The 26420-nt window shown below is 44.8% G+C and overlaps 3 protein-coding genes across 9 annotated transcripts; 1 reads left to right on the top strand and 2 right to left on the bottom strand.

Annotated features, from left to right (window-relative positions):
• Positions 1-1982: 1982 nt before the first annotated feature.
• LOC104030488 (serine/arginine-rich splicing factor 7) lies at positions 1983-9556 on the bottom strand. 3 transcript variants are annotated; one of them, XM_075708544.1, is made up of 8 exons: positions 9473-9556; positions 8891-9071; positions 8569-8745; positions 7554-7628; positions 7323-7430; positions 6800-6853; positions 3589-3624; positions 1983-2756 (listed from the first exon to the last, which is right to left on the bottom strand). In XM_075708544.1, exons 1-8 carry the CDS (start codon positions 9498-9500, stop codon positions 2732-2734), a joined length of 684 nt encoding a protein of 227 aa, XP_075564659.1. In that variant the 5' UTR covers positions 9501-9556; the 3' UTR covers positions 1983-2731. The 3 variants fall into 3 exon arrangements, with proteins under 3 accessions (XP_075564659.1, XP_075564658.1, XP_075564661.1); XM_075708543.1 differs by having other exon boundaries at positions 7329-7430; XM_075708546.1 differs by lacking the exon at positions 3589-3624.
• Positions 9557-10325: 769 nt separating this feature from the next.
• GEMIN6 (gem nuclear organelle associated protein 6) lies at positions 10326-14448 on the bottom strand. The gene is made up of 3 exons (XM_009484856.2): positions 14428-14448; positions 13779-13924; positions 10326-11603 (listed from the first exon to the last, which is right to left on the bottom strand). Exons 2-3 carry the CDS (start codon positions 13904-13906, stop codon positions 11213-11215), a joined length of 519 nt encoding a protein of 172 aa, XP_009483131.1. The 5' UTR covers positions 13907-13924; positions 14428-14448; the 3' UTR covers positions 10326-11212.
• Positions 14449-16464: 2016 nt separating this feature from the next.
• Positions 16465-23286, top strand: SRSF7 (serine and arginine rich splicing factor 7). Of its 5 annotated transcripts, none has more exons than XM_075708539.1 (9): positions 16465-16493; positions 16830-17010; positions 17155-17331; positions 18213-18287; positions 18377-18478; positions 18849-18902; positions 21133-21177; positions 21772-21807; positions 22977-23286. In XM_075708539.1, exons 1-9 carry the CDS (start codon positions 16466-16468, stop codon positions 23029-23031), a joined length of 753 nt encoding a protein of 250 aa, XP_075564654.1. In that variant the 5' UTR covers position 16465; the 3' UTR covers positions 23032-23286. The 5 variants fall into 5 exon arrangements, with proteins under 5 accessions (XP_075564654.1, XP_075564655.1, XP_075564656.1 ...); XM_075708538.1 differs by having other exon boundaries at positions 16466-16493; positions 16827-17010; XM_075708540.1 differs by lacking the exon at positions 21133-21177.
• Positions 23287-26420: the final 3134 nt, after the last annotated feature.

Here is a 26420-nt window from a genome sequence, read left to right as displayed (position 1 = left end):
CTGGAGGGAGGACTTGTGAAACAGTCTAGTGCCTTACCTTGGTGGCAGAATGGGCAAGTCTGGGAAGGGAACACAGCACACATCAACAGATAACAATCAAAAGGTGACAGTGGATACTGAACACATCCCTCACACCTCACTGCCTGGGCTGCAGGGCCATCTGTTACTTTAGGAGGGTTTCTACATAATAGTGCCCCATCCACTGCAAAAACAGGCTGACTTCCCAGGAATTGCATATGCACTAACCTGGCTTCATGGACTTCCTTCAGCGGGTATGTTCAACCCCTGAAACCAGCACCAGGCCACGCAACAGCTCCATTTCCCCTTAAGAGTAAGGGCATAAAGTACTACAAAATGACTGAGACAGGGTAAGCCAGTCCAATGCCCCAGGTGAACAGCAGAGACAGAGCTGGAGCTTAGCTGCTGTGCTCCCCAGCAGCACACTGCAAGCCCTCTGCAATACAGCTGGAACTGCCTTTGAGGCACCAGTCTCAAACAAGAGGATGAGACACACCCCCCACACCCAGTAAACACAGATGACAAACACCAAAGGCAGCAGCAGTACTGCTGCTAATGACCACAGGCCTCCCTCTGAGGTAGAAGAGCAACTCCCACCTCCAGCAGCAGCTGGAGAATGGTTCCTTCTCCAGCCTCCTCCATGGGAGCTGCCTCCCACCACTGACCAAAGCTTGCCCCTAGTAACCCTCCTTCCAGCCCTCCTCCTCTGCCCAGAGCACATGGATGCAATCCCAACCTCCCCCCTTTCTTGTAATACTCCCAAGAGTAGCGAGACTGAAAAAGAAAGGTATCACTAGAAGAGCTTTCTTTAGTCTAAAGGTTTATTGTGGAGTCAGCTTGCTTCAGCAGTACAGAGGGGACAAAAAAGAAAAAGCTACCCCCCCCTTTAAAAGCCCCTTGCATGGGGTGATTTTACCATTGATGCTGTAAAAAGCAATGGCGCAGAGGGAAGGGAACCCAATAAATACTCCCCCCAGCAGTGTTTAGCAATGGCTTTTAGGTCACCCTAGTTTAATGCTGTTGCTTCCAGCTCCCTCTTCTGCAGCTTAAAATGGACTGTGGTTATAACAAAATATTAATTGCAGCATCATCAAGGAAAGTCACTTACCCTACACTAAGCACCAATGCACTAAAGTGTACAAACATGGGAAAGAGACAAGGGACAAGACAAACACATGCTGTAGTACACAGAGTGAGTCTTTGTGAAGTCATGTATAGGGGCTCATTATCATTCTTTTAATACGTGGACATCTTGTAAAGCAACAATGGCCAAAGTTCATCTGAAAACCTGGGGTTAGGTGCCCATGGGCAGCTGCAGTGCTCTACCCTAACAGTAGAGTATCAACCCACTGCTGGCAAATTAGAAGCCCCAAGAGAATTATTGTTTCTCACTGGCCAGTAAGACACAGCAATATAGGCCAGAACATACTGTAAGGAAGACTTTTAAGTCAGAGTGCCAGATGATTTTGATTTCCTTGCTAGTCTGATAATAGCCATTATCAGCTGCAAAGACAAATCAAACCAACATATACCATGCACTAGTTTATCATACTTAAATCCTTCAGTAACCTATCTGTGGTGAGATAGGGACCATCTGTATACAGCCAGGTACAGTCCAGTTTCCCACAGCAACAACTGATCAGGACAGCAGCGAGTCCCTTGGTTATGCTCTACTGCCAAAGGAGAAGATGTGACCAGGCAGATCAGATCAGATCGGCATAACATGAGCTCTTGATTCCCCAAATGTACTGCTACTTAAACATGACCTACAGGTTCTGCTTGTGACCTTCAATCTGTAAGAAAAGCCTTAATTTCCTAAAAAGGGTTATCTAAAGATATTATCTTCTGCACCAGAACTGCCAATTTATCATAAGTATCACAAAGTAGTACTATTTGGACAACCAGGACATAAAACAAGGTTCTAAAAATATTTACTTCAATAGTTTACATTTCAGAAATACTCCAAATACCTTCAGGTGAGAAGTTCACTCATCCTTTAACCAACAGGACAGACAGACCAGCTTTCACACATTCCTTGTTTCTTCCATCTGTTAATGGCCTTTGTAGACATTTTTGCAAGTCAAATCATCAAGTGTACAATACAAGCACCTCCAAACAGGTTTTCAGCTTCACTGAGCTTTGAGGAGGTGCAAATAAAAACACAAGGTACAGGTCAGCATAACATTCAAGACCAGTCATAACAACAGTTGGTACCAGTAACACTTCACTCTAATTGGTGCTCTGTAGGAATGAAGTCCTACAACAGGCACACACCTGCAGGACAGCCTTTGACTGGCTGCTGCACCTACACTGAATTCACAAGTGCCTGTAACAGCCTGCCTCCTGCTTTTCACCATAGTGGCAGGTGACCTGCTTCAGCTACCCAAATATTAACAGAAACAGCAGGGTTATCACAAAATATTTCTTAGTTAGAAATGCACAGTTTATTTCAAGGCTCCAATTAAAAAAAAAAAAAAGCACATTTCCAGATCACAGAACATTAACACAACAAAACAGTTTTGCATTAGTCTACTAATAAGACTTTTAAAAGACCCAGGTTCATGCCAATTGTTAGTCAATAGAAACAACCTTCTAGGACTAAGCCCTTACATTTATAAAGACACCACAAAATCCCTTATAACAGTGTAAACAAAATAAATTTTCTTCTTAAACTTTTTAAATTTGAATCCATTCTTCCAGGACTTGCACTCCTTCAAGGGCTTCCCGATGGTGAGTGACTGAAAGGGAAGGAAAAAGATAACTCCTACAGCAAAACCAACAGAAACTGTGCATGCTACTCCATGTTTCCTCTGCTCAGGAACCTTCCCCACCCCGCCTCATAATGCCCCTCCCCACACTGTTTTCATTTACAGTTCATGAATAATGAGAAGAGTGTTATATTTTACACCTTTGTAAGTAATAAGTGCTTTAAGCTTGAAAAGGGCAGGCAAAATAAGAGACATCAGCTGTGACAGCTAGGTGAGACACCCAGCCTGCTCACAAAGCACCTTGGAACCTGCGCTCCAGCTGTGCTGAGGAATTCTTACTCTGCCATAACCTACACAGTGCCTCATGGCTAGCCCTAAACTGGAACCATCTCAGACTATGTAAATTACAGCACATACTTCATACAAAAACTTACTTCACAGTGCATAACAAAACTTGGCAGCTGTGCAACTGAGAGCTAGCTGTGAGGAGCCACCAGCAGGAATGTAATCGTACCATGTATTCATGGTTTGCTCCACACCTTACATTACTCGCTTCTTCCCCAGATTCTAAATTCGTCAGGAACTTTGGGATTTCTGTTGTCCTTTAAAATTTCATTGAAAAAGGTTACCTTAGAGTTATTATCATGAAGTTCTGACTACCAGCAGTAGGAAGTGCCCATAAAACTTCACCTTTTCATAGCAGGAAGCACCCATAACAATTCATCTTTGCATAGTTCACAAATTAAGACAAGTAAAAAAACTTGAAGCTTTTATCCTTGCACAAGGTAACTTCTATAGAACTAGTGTCTGGAGTGGTTGCTATGTAACTGTATAGCACACTCCAGTTTTAAAATATTCCTACCTTCTCTTTGGAGATGGTGATCTGGACTTCGAGCGACTATTAAAAAAACCAAAACAAAACACAAACAAAAAAACCCACAATGTGGTAAACTTGTATATACTCAGTAACCACTTTTGACCATTTAAAAACACTAAGAACAGTTTTATGTTGTTAAATACATGAAAAGACACCACCCTTAATGCTTCTGATAGCAAGTATACCAAATTAATTTAAGCAAGAAGCGGCACTTGAGAAGGAAAAATGCCGAAAGCTGGAGCCCTCAGGGAAAAAAGCAACACACAGCTTCAAAGCAGCTATAAAATGATCACAGTAATCCTGCAAAGCAGGAGCAGTGAATCAAGTAGAGGAGAGTCAGGAAGACTTAGAACTACAGACAGTTGAGAACAAAGGTAAGGAAAGATATGCCCCAAATTCTGTCAAAAATACTTTTTGTCACAATCATGGGTTAAACAAAAGCCTGTATCCACAATCCTTTTGGAAGAATTGCCTATTGTCCCACAAAAATCAGCTATAAAAAAGAATACATAAAAATAATGTATGAAGAATATTTAAAATTGGCTATTAAAAAAACCCAAACAACAACAACAAAAAAAACCCCACCACCCTCTTCCACATGTAACTGAAATACTGGTCCAAGCAGAGATTTTGAATCATGACCAAAAAAAAAAAAAAAAAATTACTAAGTGCTACTTGTATTTATACGCTCACCTTTTAGCAGGTAAGCCAGATTTAGATCTACCATGGGACCCAGACCTACAATAGGAGAAAAATAAAGCTCAGCAAAGCAGCCAGTGGCATGCACATACAATGAAAGTTAGCTAAACCAGCAACAGCAAATTCGTACTACATCACAAACCAGAGCATCACAACCACAGCATCACAAACCAGAGAGGAAGGCTCTGGTGCTGCAGGCTTTTGTGACATTTCAGGAGAATCCTTTAGCTCTTATTCCAGGGACCCCACTTATCAGAAGACAAGAGTACAAGCACAAGAAGCTCCCCAGCAAAGCTTCAGCTACCACTTTCAGAAAACAGAAGACCTCGTACAAGGCTCCCAGAATTTCTCCCCACCTGCATACTTGCATACATAAAGGGAAGAATAGTTTCAAATGTCATCTTAGAAAATCTTTTATTGCACATTAAGAGCCTGGAATCAGTCACAGGTAAGCATGTGTGCTGAAGAGCTGATGCATTCTTCAGATCAAGTTCCCAGTGCCACTTTTATTCAAGTATAATACAGCTTTTTTCATCGGTTATCCCAATGACAACAGCATTTCAGTTTTCGGTATCTGGCTACTAATGTGTAAACTATTTCCAGTTCATCTTACGAATTAAAATCTACTCAAACAGCGAGACTTTCCTCCCATATTTATCACATTACTTTACCAAGTCAAGTATTTGTTGTTAGTTAGACAGCATATGTCCTCCTAGAGTGTCAAAATATGCACGTGGTACTACTGAACATCAGAAAGCCCAGTGTTCAAGATAGTTAATTGACTTGGCCAAAAAAGTAAGAAACTTTTATTCTATTTCTGCTCAGAACTGTTCTTAAAGCGTAATCAAGATTCACCTTTACCTGGCCTAGTAACTCATAAAAATACTATGTGGACACTGCTGTCAGAAGTTAAACAAAGAGTTACATGCCACTCCTTTGAAGCTTTCCTGGTCACTATGTTGAGCCACCCTCTGTCACAGTCTCTAACACTATAACCAGTAATTCTTACTGTATCACAGTTACACAGGACAGAGTTGCCCAGAACTACCCAGAACTTCTATTCTGGAGCATGAGCATGACTTCCTTTGGTAAGAAATGCAGTAAGGCAACACACAGGAGCATCATCTTACTACAAGAACTGCTGGCAAACCCTCCTTCCAAGAGGCACAGCACAAAGCAGGACTGCAGATCAAAAGCTCCAGAAGCAGCACCAGTTACATACTAGTGTTTTGCTGTATTAGCAGAGCACCAGCACTGGCTGGAGTTTTCACAAATCCTTCCATAACTCCAGTCCTGAACTACCACTTCTCACTGCTGCAGCTACAGACCTATGCAGAGTCAGCACTCCTCAAAAATTTCAACACAAGTATCAAGTCTTTCATGCAGGAGCATGACTGTCCCAGAACTAGAAATCACCAAGCAACATCAGCAGTATCCAGACTCTTCCACAGTAGCAGCATGCAATTTGAGCCTGGCTAGTCATCTCCTGCATTACAGGCCTGTATGAGTAATAACTCAGGACAGCTCTAGTACTAATCATCATCATCCCCTTAAAGGCTCAATGTGCAAGTCCTAAAGTAGCAGGCAGATCCTAAAGAACATTTCTCTTCCCCCATTCTAATGCAAAACAAAAGATAACTTCTTCCAACTTACCAGCTCTCATGTCCATCACATTTTTATCCTACTCTTTCATCCTTCTTCCAACTAAGACTTACCACAAAGGACAGAGGAAAATAATGCAGGAGTATTTACTCTATACCCCTTTTCCTCAACTTCCATTACAGCACAGGAAACATCCAGATCCCCCAAACCAGGGCTACATGTCAGAGAAGTCCTTCAAAACACTGCCTGGGGCATTAGGACTCATGGTCCTGTTCATTCAGCCCTCCAAATTGCTGAAGTCAAGTATCCTACCCCACGTAATACAGTTCTTAGCACTACAGCAATTTAATTTGATCTAACTCTCAGAATTGGAACTGACAAAGCTGAACAGCTGTAAGCAAGAGTTCAGTCAACAGTGGCAACCTTCTCATAGTTTCCCCCCGCCAGCATTTGGGATTTACAAAAAAACATACCAAGAAAAACCTAAGCAGCGTTTCCTGCAGGACGCAAGATCAAAGCATTCTCTAAATGCATAGGCATTAACTAGTTTTCAAAATTTCTCTCGAGAGACCTTAAATCATATATATGCTTTGTTTATGGCTACATATACATATATAGTAGCCACAGACCAAAAAAATTTCACATTTATTACAAGAAATTGACAACTACTTTAGTCTGTTAAAAGGCATAAATTATTAACCTTAAGTGCAAATACTGCTATGCTGCACAACCTTCTAACTCCTTCCAGACAAACTCCAAACTCCCCCAGGAAAGAAAAAAAAAAAACCCCAACCCACCCCCCCCACACCAACACACACAAAAAAAACCCACCCAACCCCCCAAAAAACCCAAACCCCAAAACTATAATCGATTTGAATTGGAACAAGTATCTTACCTGCTTCGAGGCCATACAACAGACCGGGACCTTGAGCGTGATCTGGACCTAGATCTAGAAAAAAAAGCAGTGAAAGCTCAACTACTACAACAGGATTCATACAGCTGACATAGTATTCTTTGATTTTTACGATACTAACCTCAGAGAATTTTGTTTGAACTATTGGTTTTGCAGAAGTAACTTTTATTGTTACAAAGCTGTAGTACATTTAACAAGTACTACCATCCACATAACAAATCCCACTGCCCTAGTCGACTAAGCATAATTACTCCCTGTATCCTTGAAGTAGGAAACCTTAACCATATATCAAGGCTGGAATTTTGGTGCAGTATAGAAGAAAAGCTCAGAAACAACAGTTCCAAAATTACATGCTTAAGTTTTCAACTTCAAATAAAGCATTCAGATTAGCTCTCAAGGATGTAACATAAAGGCTTCTGCAAACACACAGACTGCAAAATACAAACTTAATGTTAACTCCAACAGTTATGTGCCCTTCAACAAGGTTGTGGGCTTAACAGAAAACACATACCTTGATCTCCTTAAAGAACCAGACCGAGATCTGCGGGGTGAAAATGATCTATACCTACGAGGAGAGATTGACCTGGACCTGCGGTAGGAAGCTGACCTTGATCTACAACACGAAGGGAAAAACCACCAAAATTACTGCAAGGTACCGTTCACAAGGACTACAGAAAGGGGTGGAGCAGAAGAAGGAGTAAGAAAAAGAATGAAAACACAACAGACAGAACCCTACCTCCTACCACGACTCCGACTGCGTGACCGAGAATACCTTCTCCCTCGGGACCGTGAACGGGATCTAGACCGGGACCTGGTTTTAGGTTAGACAAAACAGGTGTCAGGAAATAGCTGCAGCAATCAGCGCACCTGAGGCCCTGCTGAAGTCAAAACTGATTTCAGACAACTAAAAAGAGAAAAAAAAAAAGCCACAAAAAACCAAAAACCAAAACACCAAACCAAACCAACAAAAACACACCACTAGCATCTGCAGTTGGAAAAATCTCTGGGCCTACTTGTCTTCAGCATTTTACTACCTAGAAAAATGTTAAAAGCTGAATTACATTGCAGAATTACATTAGAATAGAAAACACTGTAATGCGTATTTAAAATAAACCTTGCAAGTTTGCAGGTCGACCCTCTTTGGCCCAAGGTCTAGCAGATCTAGACGATCTAGAAGTATCTATAGCCGATCGCTGCATCTAGGTGTTCTCTTCAATCTAACGACGATCAAACTGACAGCCCAATGAGCCAGGGTGAGGCTTGATTGACGCAAGAAGATTTTTCTAGGTGGGAATGTGGTCAATCTGGTGTTCCTCTTTCTAAACCGGAGGGGGGCCCCAATTGAAAGCCAAATTTACTGTTACGGCGATCACCGTCTCAAATTTTCTGCCCTTAAAGAATAAGGTGAAGCTACGTGTAGATGGCTCGAGGGGATCTGGCCTCTTATGCTGATCACCTCAAGGTCTAGGAGGATCTTAAGTGTCGGATTTGCAAGGCGCCTCAGCATGAAATCTTAAGGCTCGTGACATTCTGAATCAAGGCGACTGACTCAAACGAAGAAACCTGAAAGGTTTTGACCAGGTTGATTATTAAAATATTAACAGTTTATATGTATTAGCAAAAAAAAAATTGTGATATACACCTGTTGACTTACAACATTAAGAGTTAAAAATGGCGTAACATTCTCTCTAACAAGAGCTACACAAAAGTGCACTGGCGAAGCAACCCAGCCACTCTGGCCCCACACGTACCTGCTCCTTCTTCGGCGACTATAGCGGTGACAATCATAAGCATAGTGGCCTTTCTCACCACACTCATAGCATCTATCATTAGGGTCAAAGGGGCGCCGTGCAGGAGGCCTGTCGTAACGGGAGCGACGAGGCATGCCTGTTGACACTTCCACTCTAACCCTGGAGCCACATATTATCCTGCAAGATATACTACGTATTAAGCACTTAATACTTTTCTCCCCTGTACTTGTTACACACAGAACAGATATCGAAGATTGGTGCAGGCTCAGGAGGCCAGTAACCGCAGCCAGAGCGGTCAAGGAGGTTTTAGGCATGCACATACTTCCCATCGAGACCAAGCACAGCATCTTCAGCATCCCTCGGGTCTTCAAACTCCACGAACGCAAACCCCGGCGGGTTCCTCGCGATCCACACAGTTCTCAGGGGCCCGTAGTAGCTGAAGGCTCTCTCCAGCTCGCCTTTGCCCGCGCCCGTGCCCAGGTTGCCCACGTACACCTTGGTCTCTGCCGGGACGAACGCCATGTCAGGGCCGGCGCCCAGCCCCGCACAGCAACCGCAGCGCGCAGGCGCGGCTGGACACGAGGCCGCGCGCGCGGTACAAACGCCCCCGCCCCTCCGCCACCGCCCGCAAGCGTCGCCATCTTGACACCGCCTCCATTTTGGTGCGCTCCCGCCGGTGCCGCGCCTTCCCTCCCCCCACCCTCACCCGGGCCCACTCTTCCCCAGACCCACGGCGGCGGCCTGCCCCCAGCGTCACCCTCCTCGGCCCCTCTGCGCCATCTTCTCTCATAGCCGGCCGCCCGAAGCGAAGGCCACCTTCTCCCATCCTCAGCGCGGCGCGAACGACGCCGTCCCCCGCAATGGCAGCCCCCACCCACTCCACACCTCCCCGGCTCCCTATCACCCCTACCGTAACGGCCGTAGCGCGACATCGTCCCGGCTACAGGCCGAGCTCCGCGCGCGACCCTTATATAGAGGGAGCAGCCGCTGCGACTGCGCGGCCGCCCCAGCCGCCGCACGGGGGGGCGGGGTCCTGGTCGCTTGGCAACGCGGGGCGGGGCGGTCCCGCGCCTGGGGCAAGAGCAGATCTCGGGAGTACGGCGCGGCGCGCGTGCGCCTGCGCATTGCGGCGCGGGGCCGAGCTAATGGTACGGCCCGGAGGGGCACCCGGGGCGCGGTCCGCGGCTCCCCTCGCTGGCTGCCGGCGGGGATGCTCCTTTCCCGGGTGGTTGCCACCAGGAAAGCTGGTCATGCCTGCTGTGCAGGCCCCACGTCCATTGTAGCGATAGCCACGTGCATCCCGCGGGGTTCGTGTCGTCAGTGAGGCTCCTCATAGGCACAACCGCCGCTCGCCCCTGGGCAGCCCCGCGAGAGCTGCCGCCCGTAGCGCGCCCGGCTGCGAGGAAGGCACGGTGGTGCAGAGAGGGAGCACAGGAGACGGGAACCACTTGTTCCAGTCATCAACCCTCATGTGAGACCAGTAACTCAGCTTCTGGCCCTGCCGAGACTGGAGGTGAAGGAGCCTACCAGGCTCCTCATGCCCTGGGGAGAAGGTAGGAGGCGTTACCTTCCTTGTAAGGAGGCATTCTCAAGCTGTTCTTAAACCTGATGCTAGCTGAATACATCCCAACCACCCTTGGGTGCCCCGGAGCCTTTTCAGGGAGAGACACACGGGAGCATATGTGCAGTAGAGTTTTTTATGAAAAATCAGCATAAACCTGACCAATCCAAAGTAATTTTAAATAAGCCACAGCAAGAATGAGGAGGGCCTTTTATTAACAAGGGTTAGACAGACTTTCAAATGCATTTGAGCACACTAACGTGTTTTGGTGCTATCTCATAATAAGACAGAACAAATCAATACACTAAGAGATAAATGAGGGTTCCAAAGGCTCCTATCTGGATTAATAGTCTCAGGAACAATCACATGCATTGTGTGTTGCCATAAGCTAGAAACAAAGCATTAAGAAACACAAACTTAGTGAATTGCAAGAAATTCTCTTTCTAAGGAACAAAGGTTTTCCAATCACTGCTGCTCTGAAAAAACAAATATAGATAGCAAATGTTTTTAAAACCCACTACTTGCCTGCTAACTTTCCCTAATAATTTTACAAACTTGGACCTACATTATAACTCATCTTCTAAACTGGAGAACAGTGTGGGAAAAAAACCAAAAAAGCTTTCTGAACAAGTTTTTCATCTGGTTTGGGAAGTCCAATTGTCACAATTCTCTTTCTTGGGAAAAAAAGAAAAATCCTGGTAAGCAGTTCAAATAACCATGCCTACACCACTAGACAATTGATTAAATTAATTTTAAAGGCAGAGGAAAACAGTTTATCATATATCATCTTTCACAATACTGTTACAAAAAAATACTTATTAAACTGATGTATCAGCTTAAAACTTACATAGTAAACTGATTATCAATTTACTATCATCATTATCCAATGGCTTCCTTTTAATAAAAAATAGCGCGTGGAAAATGCTTTGTGCTTTTAGTTTATACTGCTTGTTTTATCCCTTTCTTAACAGACAAAAATCAGACAGAAGTACTTAAACCCAGCATTTTTGCAAATAGTGGATATTGATACCCAGGACAGTTCCTAAAATAGGGCGGGTACACCCATTCCTAAAGAGAACTGCTTTAAACAGCAGGCATCACTGTTGTTTTTTCAAGATAGCCCTGTATCAAGCCTTGAACCCGAGACAGAATAATCTCATTGGAGCTGCTGCACTCTTCTGGGCCATATGGTGGGTCAATAGTTAATACCCCCGCCACGCATAGCGTTCTTCCTGATTCACCTTGCTCTGTTACGGGGATGTGGTTTGTTTCTAGCCAAGTCTTCAAGTCGTTCTTCCTCTTTTCCAGTTCCTCTGGGCTGTAGGCTTTGCTTTCTTCAGGTGCAAATATGCAAGAAAGCCGTTGCTTCATGTCATCGTCCCCTTCTTTCAGTATTTCAACCTCCTGGACAGCATGGCCCAAGACCACTGATACGGACACTTTTTCATTCTCCAAGAATGTTGCAAGAACAATACTGCCAAGGAAAGAAGGATGTATGAGTCACTGTACTTAACTGAAGACTGAGAAACACAGGCCAAGATTCTTGGAGATGAGTGCTCATTAGCATCAGCATAACCCAGATGTATTTAGCCAATATTGAGTACCTAGCATTTTTCTTGAAAAGAATGCTGCTATACCCTTAAAATACTGAAAATACATGGCTTTGTGGGTAACTTCTGGCCTTGAGTTTGAAACTAGTCTAGATACAATCAAGCAGAACGTTACTGTCCTGGTTTCGGCTGGGACAGAGTTAATTTTCTTCCTAGTAGCTGGCACAGTGCTATGTTTTGGATTTAGTATGAGAATAATGCTGATAACACACTGATGTTTTTAGTTGTTGCTAAGTACTGCTTATGCTAGTCAAGGACTTCTCAGCTTCCCATGCTCTGCCAGGTGCACAAGAAACTGGGAGGGGGCACAGCCAGAATAGTTGATCCAAACTGCCCAAAGGGCTATTCCATACCATATGATGTCATGCTCAGTATATAAACTGGGGGGGTTGGCCGAGGTGCAGCGATCGCTGCTTGGGAACCGTCTGGGTATCGGTCAGCGGGTGGTGAGCAATTGCATTGTGCATCACTTGCTTTGTATATTATTATTATCATTATTGTATTGTTATTATTATCATTACCATTTTACTTTATTTCAATTATTAAACTGTTCTTATCTCAACCCAGGAGTTTTTCTCACTCTTACTCCTCCAGTTCTCTCCCCCATCCCATTGGGGCAGGGGGAGTGAGCGAGCGGCTGCATGGTGCTTAGTTGCTGGCTGGGGCTAAACCACGACAGTTACTTTAAAAAAGCAAAAAAATCAGGGCTGGGAATCTAAATATTTGTGTGCAGCATTCCCAACCTTGCTGATGTTCAGAAACAATGATACCTTCATACATTCAGCACTTTGAATGTTGAAGGCAATGGTGGCAGCTAACAACATCAGAACCTTTTAATGACAAATAATTATATTTAATTATTGATCATTACTAAAAGAATATTTTTTTTAAGTGAGTGTTGTTAGTTTCTTAACTGAAAACTATAGCTTAAGATTGACAATGGGAACACACCACAGCAAGTTCAGGCTCATATTGTAGCAGCCTGATCTTTTCCCAAGGGCACTTACATCCCAGAAGTCCTAAAATACAGGTAGGAAGGCAGCTCGTTATATTTCTAGGATGTCTTCCCCATATATCAAAAAAGAGGATCAGAAACCATTTTATTCCTCTTGTGGGAAGAAAAATTCCACAATTTGATGCCAGGACTTTGCTAATCTACTGTTGCCACCACTAGCGGAAGTAATGACTTTTTGGGAAATGTACAATGAAATATGCCTTGGTTTTAGCCTGGGCCATCCCCAGAATCACTCACAGCTGCATGCACTTTTCCTACCAAAGTTATAAGCAACTCCAAGAGAAGATTAGAGTATCAGAGCTACTCCAGAGTTAAAGCAACAACCAATTCTTCTGAAACACATGGATGTTTTAGTTTCTAGCCTCCATCTTGTGCTCATGTGGGTCAAGCAAAAAGGTATGAAAAAGCTCTGGCAGCAAGGACCCAAATTTCCGCCTTATTCCCTGGTGCATTTTGCCTTTCAAAACCTATTTTAAAGTTACTCACTTGAGATACTAGAGACCTGTGGTACCACTTTGTGTCCAATGCCCTTGCTGATTTTCCCTGCTTCCTCTCCAAAGCAGCTACTACACCCTCATGTGTGTCCAGCTAGAGGGGAAAGCAGGGCGTCGATGTGAGAACTCTGGATAGAGGATAAGGGTTTCAACACCTAAAGCATTAAAAACATTCCTGCATTCCTGCTCTCTTTGTGAAGCAGACTTGGTATATTATTAAAAGTAGTCCTAAATAGGTGGATATCATTTAAAGTACTAACCTAAGGTCCACAATAAAGTCAGCATGAATCCAGATATTATCCATTCCCCAAACTTATCAGTCCTTTGAATCCTTTGAAGTGGATTTAGATGAACCGGCCTCATCAACTACAATACTGCTTTCTCCTAGGCCTTTCCAATTAAAAAAACAGGACACAGCCCCAACATGCAGTTTTTGCTCCAAATAAGTTTGCTTCAGTCTTGGGATCTTTTCTCTTCCTGAAAAACTTGTTTTCTCTTAGCTTTACAGAAAGAAAAGCTTTGGTACTTACCTGGCAGAAACCGGATCAACTGTTAAGACCCATCCTTCATATTCATGTTTCTCAATTGCAACAACTTTCACCATTTTGTTCACATATGTTTCCCAGTCTAGAGGGCTTTTCCTCTGCCAGTCATTCATATTTCCCACATCCAGAACCTAGAAAATAGAGCAATTAGCAGAAGGAATCAATCCTTTTGCTTTGCCCTTCACATCGGAATTGAGTTTGCCTCCAAGTAAAGATCCTCCATTTGTCTTCAGCGCAATTTGTGTTTTTTTAAAAGCAAACATTCACACAAGTGGTTTGCATATTGCTGCAGTTGTGTAATTTCCCACCCAGTTCACTTGTTTTTAAAGGCACACAATGAAGCCTCAAAAACCACTGTTCTGCTAACTTAACACTTTCCCATTGCATTAAACATTTCATTTATTGTTCTGCCCACTTACAGAACCTTCGGGATACCTGTCCCTTGAGGGAAGAAGTTTACCGCCTTTGCTCTCTGTACTAGCAAATCCCTTGCGCCCAAGCCCGTCCGCTGCCTGTGGATGAGCGTGATCCACCCGGCTCCATCCCCGTCCCCTACGGCAGGGCGAGCAGCAAGTGCTGTTCCGCTCTTTTCCCCGTACCAGCTGCGCCACCGGTAATGACAGCAAAGCCACACCTGCCTCAGCTTGGGGCCACACAAGCGCTTGTCTCCGTCCCAGTGTCCTTCTGCGGAAGGGTCTGGAGAGAGGTGGGCGCAGCCGCCACGCTCCGCGGGGCAGCAGAGGGGAGCACCCCGCCTCGCTCGGCCCTACGCCCGCACCCCCGCTCACCGGCTGGGCGGCGGCTGCCGCTCGCTCCCCGGCCCTGCCGCGGGCGCCTGGGAGCTGGCCCCGGTCCGGCCCCGCGTGCGCCCCGGCGGGACATGCACTTCCTGCTCCAGCTGAACGCCCTCCCCCGCGACGGTGCGGGGGTTTTCAGGCACGAAATCCGAGACTTCTGAGGCGGGGAAATGCTCACATCTGGAGTGTTTCATAAATAGGGGTGTGCATATAAATTATACACGGGTTTATATATATGAGGCCAGATCGCAAAACAAGGAGGCGGGGTTATATAGCACTTAAATCCACCGGGTCTTCTGCCTCACTAATTTAAGTGAGGCAATTTAGTTGGGTTTGCCGATGCTTCTGCTAGTGCTGGGAGGTTGCTGGCTTGAGCATGCAAAATCATGGCTCAAGCCTCTCCAAGCAAATCGTGTGCATAAATAGGTATAGAGGCGTGCTGTGTGTATCTGCTCCATAAAAATATTTCTGCTCCCTGGTTTTGAGTTGCTTTCCTGTGCAGCTGTGAAGATGAGAAACTTGGTTTCTCCCCCGAGAAAGCTGCTCTATTTTAATGCTACTAACGAAAAGCTTCCTATGGATGAAGCAAACAAGCTGCTATCATTTCAGTAATTTAAGTGAAAGCAAGCACACGATGATTTTGTGAGTGTAACAGAAAAAAGATCAAGGGCATAAAATGAGATAGTCTTATTTTGCAGGCTTAAGGAGGTAATTTTTTTTTTTTTTGGTGGAGTTTCAATTCAACTTCCACAGTTTTATGGGGATTATTTATGAATGGCTTGTGCCACTGTATTCAGCTGCTGTTTTCTTCCAGTTATAGTTTATTAGAAAGCAGGTATTAGCAAATCTAATTGTTTTCACTATAACAGCAAGCAACACAATGGGAAATCTTAGCTTCTGTTTTAAAGAAAAGTGGTGGAAAGAAGGAATGTGGCTTGTTTGTACATGCTTACATGCGTAACACATTTTAGTTATTTATGGTCTAAATAGCTTCCTAACTGGTTCCCTTCTGGATCACAGACTGGACGGCGGTTTGTTCAAAGTCCCTTTTGAGCAAAATACTCCAAACATCTTCGGTTTTAATTCTTGTTAGTCTCAGTCCCTACTGTTTCCCCCCCCCCCCCCATTGTTGTCAGTGTAGTTATTTCATTGTTCTGAACCACGAAGCCCTTAAGTATTTTTTTTAGCCTGTCATCTAAGCCATATCTAATAGATACAGGTCACTATCGTGGGCAGTTACTACAGCTCTTCCAGGGTAAATTTAACCTTAATCACGGTCACAAAGAGGCGCAACTCCCGCAACTCAAGTAACTGTACTAGTGGAAGCTCCTGGCGCGGATCAAGTCGTAAATACGCAATTGGGGAGACAAAAGCCGCTTTTCTGGTGACAACGGCTCTGTTGGTGTTGCTGCACCGCTCTCCCAAGCCTACAGCGCCCTTTCGGGAGGATCGGCACGAGCCTGAAGCGCTTCCCTCCACCCCGACGGCGGCGACAGGCCCGGGGGAACGGTGCTTCTAAGGCGCTGCTGGCCTCCGCTCCGGAGGCAGCTTCCCGCCATGGTCCCGTTCGCTCGCCACGGGACCCCGCCGCTGCCGGAAGCTCCCCCCAGTGGCGCAGCGGTTACCGGGCGGCCCCTCCAGGCCGCGATGGCCGTCGGTCCCCTCAGGCCCCGTCGGCCGCGCCCCCCCGTCGCCGTGGCAACCGGCAACCCCGCTGCTCGCCCTGCCCCCTGACGCGCGCCACCCCCCGGCGCGCATGCGCACCGCCTCAACGCCGCAGCCCCGCGCCGCCCGGGGGAGGAGGCAGAGGAGGGCAGGGGGCAGGCGCGGCCGGCGGCGCGTGCGCGCGGAGAGGCGGGTGGCGGAGCCGTTAGGATGTCGCGTTACGGCCGCTATGGAGGCGGTGAGTTCCCGGGGCGTCGCGAGTGGCGGGAGGCTGCGCGGAGGGGAGGGTGAGGGAGGTTTGCGGAAGGGGAGATTACCGCGGGGAGCGGAGCGGCCGGCGGTTGGCCGGTGAGGGGGAAGGAAGGCGAGGCAGCCGTTGCTGCCGCCGCCATTTTGCGTCAGCGGCCGTGGGGGAGGGGGTGCGCCCGCGCGTGCCGCTGCTCGTGGTGAAAGCGGGAGCGGGCCGTGCAAACAAGATGGCGGCGCCCGAGAGGGGCGGGGCGGGGGCACCGCTTCCGCGCGCCGCGTGAGCCCGCTCTTGCTCAGGCGCTGACACCGGCTTCGCTCCCAGCAGAGACCAAGGTGTACGTGGGCAACCTGGGCACGGGCGCGGGCAAAGGCGAGCTGGAGAGAGCCTTCAGCTACTACGGGCCCCTGAGAACTGTGTGGATCGCGAGGAACCCGCCGGGGTTTGCGTTCGTGGAGTTTGAAGACCCGAGGGATGCTGAAGATGCTGTCCGTGGACTTGATGGGAAGTACGTGTGCATTTCAAATGTTTGCAGGAGCTACAGCCGGTTTAAGACCAGAGAGAGAATTGGGGTTTTCTCTCCGGTTCTTTTTCTTGTAGTTTTGCCATGAACAGTCACGATTAACTTGGAGCCATCACGGATTTCTTGCAGGGTGATATGTGGCTCCAGGGTTAGAGTGGAAGTGTCAACAGGCATGCCTCGTCGCTCCCGTTACGACAGGCCTCCTGCACGGCGCCCCTTTGACCCCAATGATAGATGCTATGAGTGTGGTGAGAAAGGCCACTATGCTTATGATTGTCACCGCTATAGTCGCCGAAGAAGGAGCAGGTACGTGTGGGGCCAGAGTGGCTGGGTTGCTTCGCCAGTGCACTTTTGTGTAGCTCTTGTTAGCAAAGAACAGAATGTTACGCCAGTTTTCTTAAACTTTAACGCTAGAATAAATGTATAGGTGTATATGACAATTTGTTGCTATTTCTATTAAATGTTAATATTTTAATAATCAACCTGGTCAAAACCTTTCAGGTTTCTTCGTTTGAGTCAGTCGCCTTGATTCAGAATGTCACGAGCCTTAAGATTTCATGCTGAGGCGCCTTGCAAATCCGACACTTAAGATCCTCCTAGACCTTGAGGTGATCAGCATAAGAGGCCAGATCCCCTCGAGCCATCTACACGTAGCTTCACCTTATTCTTTAAGGGCAGAAAATTTGAGACGGTGATCGCCGTAACAGTAAATTTGGCTTTCAATTGGGGCCCCCCTCCGGTTTAGAAAGAGGAACACCAGATTGACCACATTCCCACCTAGAAAAATCTTCTTGCGTCAATCAAGCCTCACCCTGGCTCATTGGGCTGTCAGTTTGATCGTCGTTAGATTGAAGAGAACACCTAGATGCAGCGATCGGCTATAGATACTTCTAGATCGTCTAGATCTGCTAGACCTTGGGCCAAAGAGGGTCGACCTGCAAACTTGCAAGGTTTATTTTAAATACGCATTACAGTGTTTTCTATTCTAATGTAATTCTGCAATGTAATTCAGCTTTTAACATTTTTCTAGGTAGTAAAATGCTGAAGACAAGTAGGCCCAGAGATTTTTCCAACTGCAGATGCTAGTTCTTTAGTTGTCTGAAATGAGTTTTGACTTCAGCAGGGCCTCAGGTGCGCTGATTGCTGCAGCTGTTTCCTGATACCTGTTTTGTCTAACCTAAAACCAGGTCCCGGTCTAGATCCCGTTCACGGTCCCGAGGGAGAAGGTATTCTCGGTCACGCAGTCGGAGTCGTGGTAGGAGGTATGCTTATGTTTACCTTTTATTCTTATTTGCTTCTTTTGCTTAGAAAAAGCTACACTTGTATAACTCTTTAATTGATTTCTTTGCAGGTCCAGGTCAGCTTCATATCGTAGGTCCCGGTCCATTTCTCCTCGTAGGTCTAGGTCTGTGTCTCCCCGCCGGTCCCGATCGGGTTCCTTGAAGAGATCAAGGTAATTAGTAGTAATTTTTAATAGGTTGTGTGCTTTCTTTTTGTTGTAGTTTTTCATTTTAGCTAAGGGATTCAAAATGGTATTGGATAGCAGACTTCAAAAGGTGTTGACCTTTAGAAATCAGACTTTAGCATGCTTTAGAAAGTTTGTGATAATCCTAGTTGAATTTACAGGATGGTAATACCATCAGTTTTGTGACCTTACACAGCTGCATATCGCATGATGAATTTTGATGTTTGAAACTAATGATCATACAGGTTTTAAGTTCAACATGTAGACATTAGTATAAGTTGTGCTGTAATTGTCATCACTTCTGGTTGAGTTGACTTCTTTGATTTTGTTTTAATTTGTCTTAACTTTTTTATTTCAGGTCTAGATCAAGATCCAGATCTAGATCCAGATCTGTTACATGGCCCCGAAGTAGGTAAGATCTCTTCTATGACTGCAGATACTTAGTAAAAGTTGCTTAAAAGTCTGTTTACGTTTTCTAACAGCTGTTAACATTTTCAGAAAAAGCTGTTTTTCTCTCCACTAGCTTAGGGGTCTGTAGTTTTAAAAAGCAGTGCGGAAGATTGTTCTTTCTCTTACTATTGTTTTACATATCACTGATATCCAGGTCCCAATAGTCATCACAAGTACTGTTTTGATCAGGTTGCATTAACAGCTAACATAGCAAACAAATTGGGAATTAATCTGAAAAGTTTTTTTCTTTTTCTTTGTGTAGCACACACAAGCTTGTGGATTCTTCCCATTATTTGTCAGAGAAATCAGGATGCCCTTTCGGTAGTGTGTTAAAGCATTAATGCATATAGGCAGGGAAGTCTTGAAGGGCTTGCTAGTGCTGTGAGTGTTACAGCTGTTTCCAACTCTGTTGAATAACAAAGTGTCAGTCTGCAGGAGCTGAATTAAATTTAAGATAAACACCTGTCAGAATTATTTCGTACCAGCAAACATGCCATAAGAGTGACGATCAAATTTTAAAGAAGCACAGGATGTCATTCGTTCTCTTAAGTTGTGGTTTAATCCTTCCATAGTAAGTGAATGCACCTTGTGCTTTGTGCAACCTTGTCCAGGCAGTGTGGCTGACGTAGGTTGATTGGATGTCCTCGGCGAGCTGTCATAGGAGAACAAGAGTAAATTGGAGTTCTGCTCTGAAGGAGATGGTACTGCTCTTGCCCCCGCCCATTCCTGGGCCTACTGTTTTGGTTTGATGGCTGCTTTTTGAAATAAATAATGTAATAAGTGAACCATGAAGAAACACAAACAAATAAAGGGAAGCTTTAGCTGAAGGGAGTAGGTAGAAAAGCCTACAGCTGAAAATGGAAGATTCAGTGCTGGAAGGTGAGGGTGGCATTTTGTGAGAGTGGAACAGCAAGCAATGACAGGAGTTTTTAGGGAATGGAGAGATGAAGACCAGAAGATGGCTTAGTTAAGAGCAGAAGCTCACACAAACAGTCCAGAAGCTAGTAAAAAGAGAAGGGAAATTTCCTGAGGCAGTAGAGTAATGCCTTTCACTGATCAGGTACACTTTCTCTACCTGTTGCTAAAATATGTTGAATCTTAATACCAGTTCTTCCAATGTGACTTAATCATGGCTCATCACTGTTCACTGTCAGTGATGGGCAGAAAACAGCTACCAAAAAAAAAAACCACCCAAACAAACAAAAAAACAACCAGAAAACAGGCTCTCAAAGAGAAAAATCTTGATTTTACCACCATTGTTCTCTTTTTTTAGTACCAGGATGGTTTTCTGCAGCATAAAGGATGCTTTTAGTGAAATTTCTAGACTGTTGTGTGACACCTTTCATTGTAAGTAGAGATTAAGTGACTGAGGCAGAGGAAATTGCAGATGTACAAGTACAGAGAAGTGGTAAAATATTGGTGATTAACTCTAATAAAGTCACTGTTAAACTTCCACGAGGCAATTGAAAGATGGTTTCTTTACAGAAGAATCAAACGAATGCATAGCACCCAGAGACAGGCTCCTGATTCATAAGGAAGACAGACTGCATAAGTTCGCTGGTTTGACAGCGTCAAAGCATACATCTGGAAGTTGCTGTGGAAAGCCTTCAATGTGGAGAGTAGAACACTTCCTTTGGGAACCTAAAAATTTCAGTTACTCATTTAGGCAGTATTAGCATTCTTACGGTACAGCAGTCTCATCTCAAAGACTGACATTTTTGACGGTCTTTGCAAGGGTTAAGTTCAGACAGATTTAAAGAAATACTTTGAGCAAGTGCATATATAAGATAAAGTGCACTGAGGAGAAGATGATATTTGTAGGAGCATGCTGCCTGCAGCCAGTTTCAACTGTGGTGGTAGATGTCACTCAAGTGACAACTTGCAAGTTTAGAACATGGCTTTTTATTAGCTTTATGAAAATACTGGTCAGGATTTGGGTTGTTTGTGTATTCCTGCCACCTGCATCAGCAAACACCGGTCATCAGCCAGGGACCAAAGTACAGAGCAACATGTGCAGCATCCATTTAAAAAGCTTTCTTCTGAAACTTAGCAGGAAAAGCCCTGGAAGCTTGCAGGATTCTGTCTGTTCGACATGACAGTTCTTACACATTTTAGTGTGAATCTTGCTGTCTCGAATGTGGGAGCATGCACACTACCAGCTTCCCTGCTGAGCTGTGTTTTTTTTCTTGTAGGTCTAGGTCTCATGGCAGATCAAAATCTGGCTCGCCGGCTAAGAGGTAAGCAATACAGAGATAAAGCCTGCAGTAGTATCTAGGATTCAGTATTAGGTTTGCATGATTAACAGTCTGGTCCTTCAGAAAAAAATCCCCCAAACATGGGTGCCCAGCTAATCTGTTTGCGATATGACTGAGATTATAACATTTTCTCTGCAGCTATTTAGAATATGTTTCTTACCCGTCTCTTTGTTTTCATCAACACTCTGTAGTTTCCAGCATAGTACTGATTTTTTTCTGTCTTTGTGCTCAGTTCTGTTAAATTTTTCTATCCATCAGATAAATAACTTCAGCTTTATTAATGCTGTTGATAAAACAGCAGTAATCTGTGATGTTTCTTTTCTCAAAGCATCACCTCAGTACTACCACTTGTTTTCCTCTTTTCTCTACTGAAGACAGTTGCTTAAAATTAATCTCCACACTAAATGAATTGAGATTCCCTGTCAGAGTAAAACTTGATTTGAAAACTTTTCCATTTTAAAGAACTTCTGGCTAGATTCCTGTAATAATTCCATTGCTGTCTAAGATACTTATTTTTTTGAGTATAAAAGTTCCATTTGACCTTTAAGCTGCATTGATGATATTCTGTTTTGACAGTCGGTCAAAGTCCCGATCACCATCTCCAAAGAGAAGGTATGTTGATCTCCCTACTAATAACATAGACTCCGTAGAGCTGGCATTTTAGTATCTGCAGTGATCTCTGCTGAGGAGTTTGACTGCTGCTTGTAGGAAAATACTGGAAAGGTATTTTGCTGAGATCTCTTCGACAGAAATAATGTTGTGATTGTGGCTTTATATATGGTAATATATATGTGGTAATAATTCCTCAGGATACTTGTTACGTAGCAGTGTTATGTCATGCCTTTGTCTGCTCCTGTGTTCATTTCAGTTCACTAACAGTTTTATTGCATAGCGACTTTCTGCTGGTGAGCTTAAAGCACAGAATAAACGTGGGAATCAGCTTTGAGTCTCATTAAAAGCTACAGGGAGATTGGGGAAGATAGAGTGGAGTACACTGGCATAGCAGTCAGGAGTGGAAGATTGAGCCTGTTACTTTTACTGCTCTTGCTCAGATTCCCCCCCCCCCACCCCGAAAGTTGGTAGATCTCTGTGTGTGTGCGTGTATGTGTAGTGACAGAATCAGCAGCATTTTTTTTCCCTAGTTTGAATTCTTAGTAGTTCATTTTTACAACTTTGGTGTTCAGGATTTGCAGGGAGGGGATATATCCTAGTAAGAATAGCTGTAGACCTGCTGTGATGTGTCCCTTGCATTGGCATCTTTCTGCCCTGCAAGTTGGGTTTTTTTGGTGGTGTGTTTGTTTTTTTTTTTTTAACATACCTATAGAACTTCTACGCTTAGGTTTGCTTCATTTAAAAACCTGTCTGTATGTAGTCTAACCTCACAAACAGTCACAAGGGACTTGAACAAATGCTCATAAATGCTGAGTGATCACCATAACAGGTTTTGACAAGCTGCTGTATCAGAGCAGTGAAGAAGTATCCTGCCTCCATGAAGGTTGCTATTAGTAGTACCCTTTAGATGACTTTACAATGATGACATTTAAATTGTATTATAAAAATAACAGTAGAGAAATGCAAAAACATGAAAGTAAAAAAAAAAAAATTACCTCTAACATTAAATCATCAACCCATTAACTTTGTCAATAGTGATTGGTTATTTTATTAAAAAACAGTGCTTAAAGGGTGCCGGAGTAGTCTAGGTATCCTCCTGTTGCTTTTTCCTGTATTTGTGAATCCCAAATGACTACTGAAATGTTAACTGTGGATTCTTTTCCTTTCAGTCGTTCACCATCAGGAAGTCCTCAAAGAAGTGCAAGTCCTGAAAGAATGGATTAAAGTTACGAAGTTAATCTTTTAGGAAGAAAGTTATTTTGCTTACATTATTATAAGGGATTTTGTGGTGTCTTTGTAAATGTAAGAATGTAGATAGAAGAGTATATCAACTAAAACTTGGCATGATCTGGGTCTTCTGAGTTAGTCACACCAATAGACTAGCACAGGTCTCTTTTTATTGTATGAATTAACTTCCTGTGATATGAAAATGTGGGACTTTTTTATTGGCACATTGAAATAAAATGTGTATTTTTAATTAAAAACTTCTCTGTAGTAACCCTGCTGCTTCTGTTAACATTTGGGTAATTTTAGCTGTGTGCCATGTAATGTGGATGAAAAATGTCTAAAATGGGAATGACTAATATCGGTGTCTTCTCAAACCTCGTCACTTTTCACATTTATTGTTGAATGGTCTTTGGTGAAAGGATCAGTTTCTGCTTTCTTTGAAATGGAATTTAAAATCCATCTCTCTCTGCAGATGGCTAAAAATTTGCATATGCCCTTTTTATTCCTTTATGATATTTAGCAGGCATTCATTTTTCTCGCCGATACAATTGTTCTGCAAAGCTTACTCTCTGGTGCTTGACTAGTTGTGATACCAGATGCCCAAAAATTTAAATATGAGCTTTTATTCAAAACACTGACATCTTTTAAATTAATAGCATCTGCAGAAACCTCTAAAACATAACAGAAATCATTAATAACTTGACGATTGCTACTTTCACTTGTTGCATTTTTTAGTTCTTTAAGATTTTTTTTAATATTATATATATTAATAACCTAAAATGTCTCAAGACATGTTTTGGTTTTTTTGAGGGAAGATGTAAGGTCTTCTGACTGACTTTCTGAAGGACCTTAGGAAAATGTGTTTGAGAGGCAAAAGAAAGCTGTTATTAGTCTTTCTGCAGCTCACTCAAACTTTCTTTCTTAAGATAAAAGATTCTCACAGCTGACCTCAGGAATTCTGACCTGCTTCACAGAAATTGGTATGGTTTTAAAGCAGCCCAGATCCTGGAGATGATTTTCTTGAATTAAGCTAATTTCTTACAGCAAATACACACCTGCAGGATTAGCTATTTGTGTATAGGTATGTCAGACTCTGTGTTTGTCCTCATTCTGTAGTCAAGAATTGCAGGGTAGGGCACTTTGTTGACAGATCACAGCAAAAGACTGGAAGCAGTGTTAGACTGTGAACAAACAAACTGGTAGGTGGAGGTGAAAAAAGCAAACTTTTTCTACTGCGATGGGATATCTAGCAGAAATAAAGGCCAGTTTCGGCAGTAAACAAGCACTGAAATGGAGAGTGAGGCCCGTTTGGGCTTCTGATGAAATCTGTCAAGTCAGTGTGCTTCCAATGTGTAAACCGCAGCAGAGCATCCTGAATTAAGAAAAATTACAAGATTAACTTTGGTCACACCTGGGGTAACCCATGATTTTCAAAAAACAGGTTTCCTGTTAACAAGGCCTTTATGGAGCTTTTTCAGTGTATGAGTAAATAGTGCAGATTCTGAGCACACTGTCATGCTGCAGCATTGTCTAGCCTTTATGCCTAGTCCTAACTGTTGTGGTGCTTGGTGTCTGCCCAGACACTCCCATGGTGCTCAGTGATGGGGATTAGTGTTTCATCTGCCAGGTGCAATGATCAATATTCCAGCAATATCCATTAAATTCCATCTTTGCTGCAATGGGAGAGCGGGGGGCGACACAAATGTTGCCCTGCAGTGATTTAGCAGAAATGCCCAAAGCCTGTGACTTGTGTTTGGAACATTATTGGTTGTGCATTGCCTGCCCGGTTTATAGCGTGCCCCGTGAGAGGCACACGTATGCTGCTGCTCTGGAATTTGATCAGTTTTTTTCTCTTCTGTACTCTTAAGGCAAACCTACTCCACAATAAACCTGCAGACTAACATGACAGCTGTACTGGTACCTGTTTTTCAGTACCCAGAGACACTGGAAGATGGAGCAGAGGACCCTGGGTTTCTTTAGGGAACTGGGGTTCCTCTAAACCCAGGGTTAGCAGTGAGAACCTGAGTAAGGAGGCAGGGCTGTGCTGGCGGGGGTGGCCCTGCCTGTGGCTATGATGAAGGACAGTCAGCACTTCTGAGGTGCAGCAAGGGAGCAGCAGCAAATCTGGTGTCCGTGCTTCTGTGCAGCTGTGGTGACTGAAATTGAGCGTGGCTGTGCTGCCTTTCTCGGCTCCAGTCATCATCCTTGGAGCAGGCTGCGCAGCTCCAGCTGTCACCTGAGTTTGGTAGGATTTCACCAAAAATTCCATAGCGTTTGTGAGCTCTTGGAAAAGATGCCCGGCCAGGGGCATCTTTGTGTGACCACTGCTGCTGTAACCCTGGGCCCTGCCCCTCTAGGCAGGGTGTGTGCGCCCTGTGCAGCCTGGCTGAGTGTGGGGGGTGAGGGGACGCATACCCAAGGTCTCTAGTGCAGTGGGCAAACCCCGCTCTCATAGGGGTGATGGTGCTTCCACCTCTGGTTTGCAGCCTAGCATTTCCTGAGCTTGGAGCAGCTGGGCTTTATTCTCCAAATGATACCAGTCCTTACACAGTATGAGCTGCAGCCATATAACCGTGACCACTGTGCACATCCATGTACTCGGGGAGTGCATTGCAGGAGAGCAGCGGGGTTCTCGTTTTGGGGGTCGGTGGCAGAACTGACTCTGATGGTCTGCCATGTTTCGAGCGCAATGGCCAGGCACTTCCACTGGGGACAAGATCATTCCCACAGCTCTGCAGCTGAGGAAGCACGCTGGAGTGCTACGGGCCCCAACCACAATCTGCCAGCGGGAGCCATGGCTTGTGCAGCCCCTTCGGCAGCAGCATGGCAGGAGAAGGTGGGAGTCAGGCTGCGATGCCTCGTATGGGGTGCCTGGCCCAAGGGCTGGCTACCCCCATGTCCCTGGGGGGAGGGGTCAAGCTCCCTAATAAGATGGCACTGCCATCCCCTGGCTTGTGCCAATTTTTTATGAAACCTCAGAAATGTGGAGGTTTTCATCAGACAGGCCCATTACAGGGTTTTGGGGATGATACATATTTCACATGGAAACACAACATTAAGATGATGGTTTTTCCTCCTGCAGTTATATATTCAGGACTCGATGGCTGCACCCACAAGGCATAGTGCAGAAGATGCGCTTGTGCAACTATTGCTGCTGGCTTCAAAACGGGAGTTAAGTCAGAGGAACCAGGGCGGCCAGCTGGGATAATCCCAGCACACCATCCTCCACAAAGCTATTCTGCGTGACCACTGCGTACCCATGCCATCGCAACACTGCTGTCAGACCGGGCTGCTCTGGCCGTGAGGGCTGCCCTGGTGCCCGGCACGGGAAGGGCAGGGCACCCTTCGGTGAGCTGACACTGAGCTGCGGGGCAGGTCAGTGGCAG

Source organism: Pelecanus crispus, chromosome 3 (genome assembly GCF_030463565.1).
Source record: "Pelecanus crispus isolate bPelCri1 chromosome 3, bPelCri1.pri, whole genome shotgun sequence".
NCBI lineage: Eukaryota > Metazoa > Chordata > Aves > Pelecaniformes > Pelecanidae > Pelecanus > Pelecanus crispus.
Note: the sequence above shows the minus strand (reverse complement) of the source record. Positions and strands in the feature narration are given on the sequence as shown.

Bases quoted from the DNA above. Each gene is read 5' to 3' on its own strand.
- LOC104030488 (XM_075708544.1), bottom strand. From the start codon at position 9,500: ATGTCGCGCTACGGCCGTTACGGTAGGG. The intron at 7,629-8,568 runs GTACGTGTGGGG...ACCTAAAACCAG, and splicing joins AGTCGCCGAAGAAGGAGCAG to GTCCCGGTCTAGATCCCGTT. The intron at 3,625-6,799 runs GTAAGATACTTG...TTTTTTTAATAG, and splicing joins GTTGTATGGCCTCGAAGCAG to TCGCTCGAAGTCCAGATCAC.
- GEMIN6 (XM_009484856.2), bottom strand. From the start codon at position 13,906: ATGAATGACTGGCAGAGGAAAAGCCCTCTAGACTGGGAAACATATGTG. The intron at 11,604-13,778 runs GTAAGTACCAAA...TTTCCTTGGCAG, and splicing joins GTTGATCCGGTTTCTGCCAG to TATTGTTCTTGCAACATTCT.
- SRSF7 (XM_075708538.1), top strand. From the start codon at position 16,466: ATGTCGCGTTACGGCCGCTATGGAGGCG. The intron at 17,332-18,212 runs GTACGTGTGGGG...ACCTAAAACCAG, and splicing joins AGTCGCCGAAGAAGGAGCAG to GTCCCGGTCTAGATCCCGTT. The intron at 21,808-22,976 runs GTATGTTGATCT...TTTTCCTTTCAG, and splicing joins TCACCATCTCCAAAGAGAAG to TCGTTCACCATCAGGAAGTC.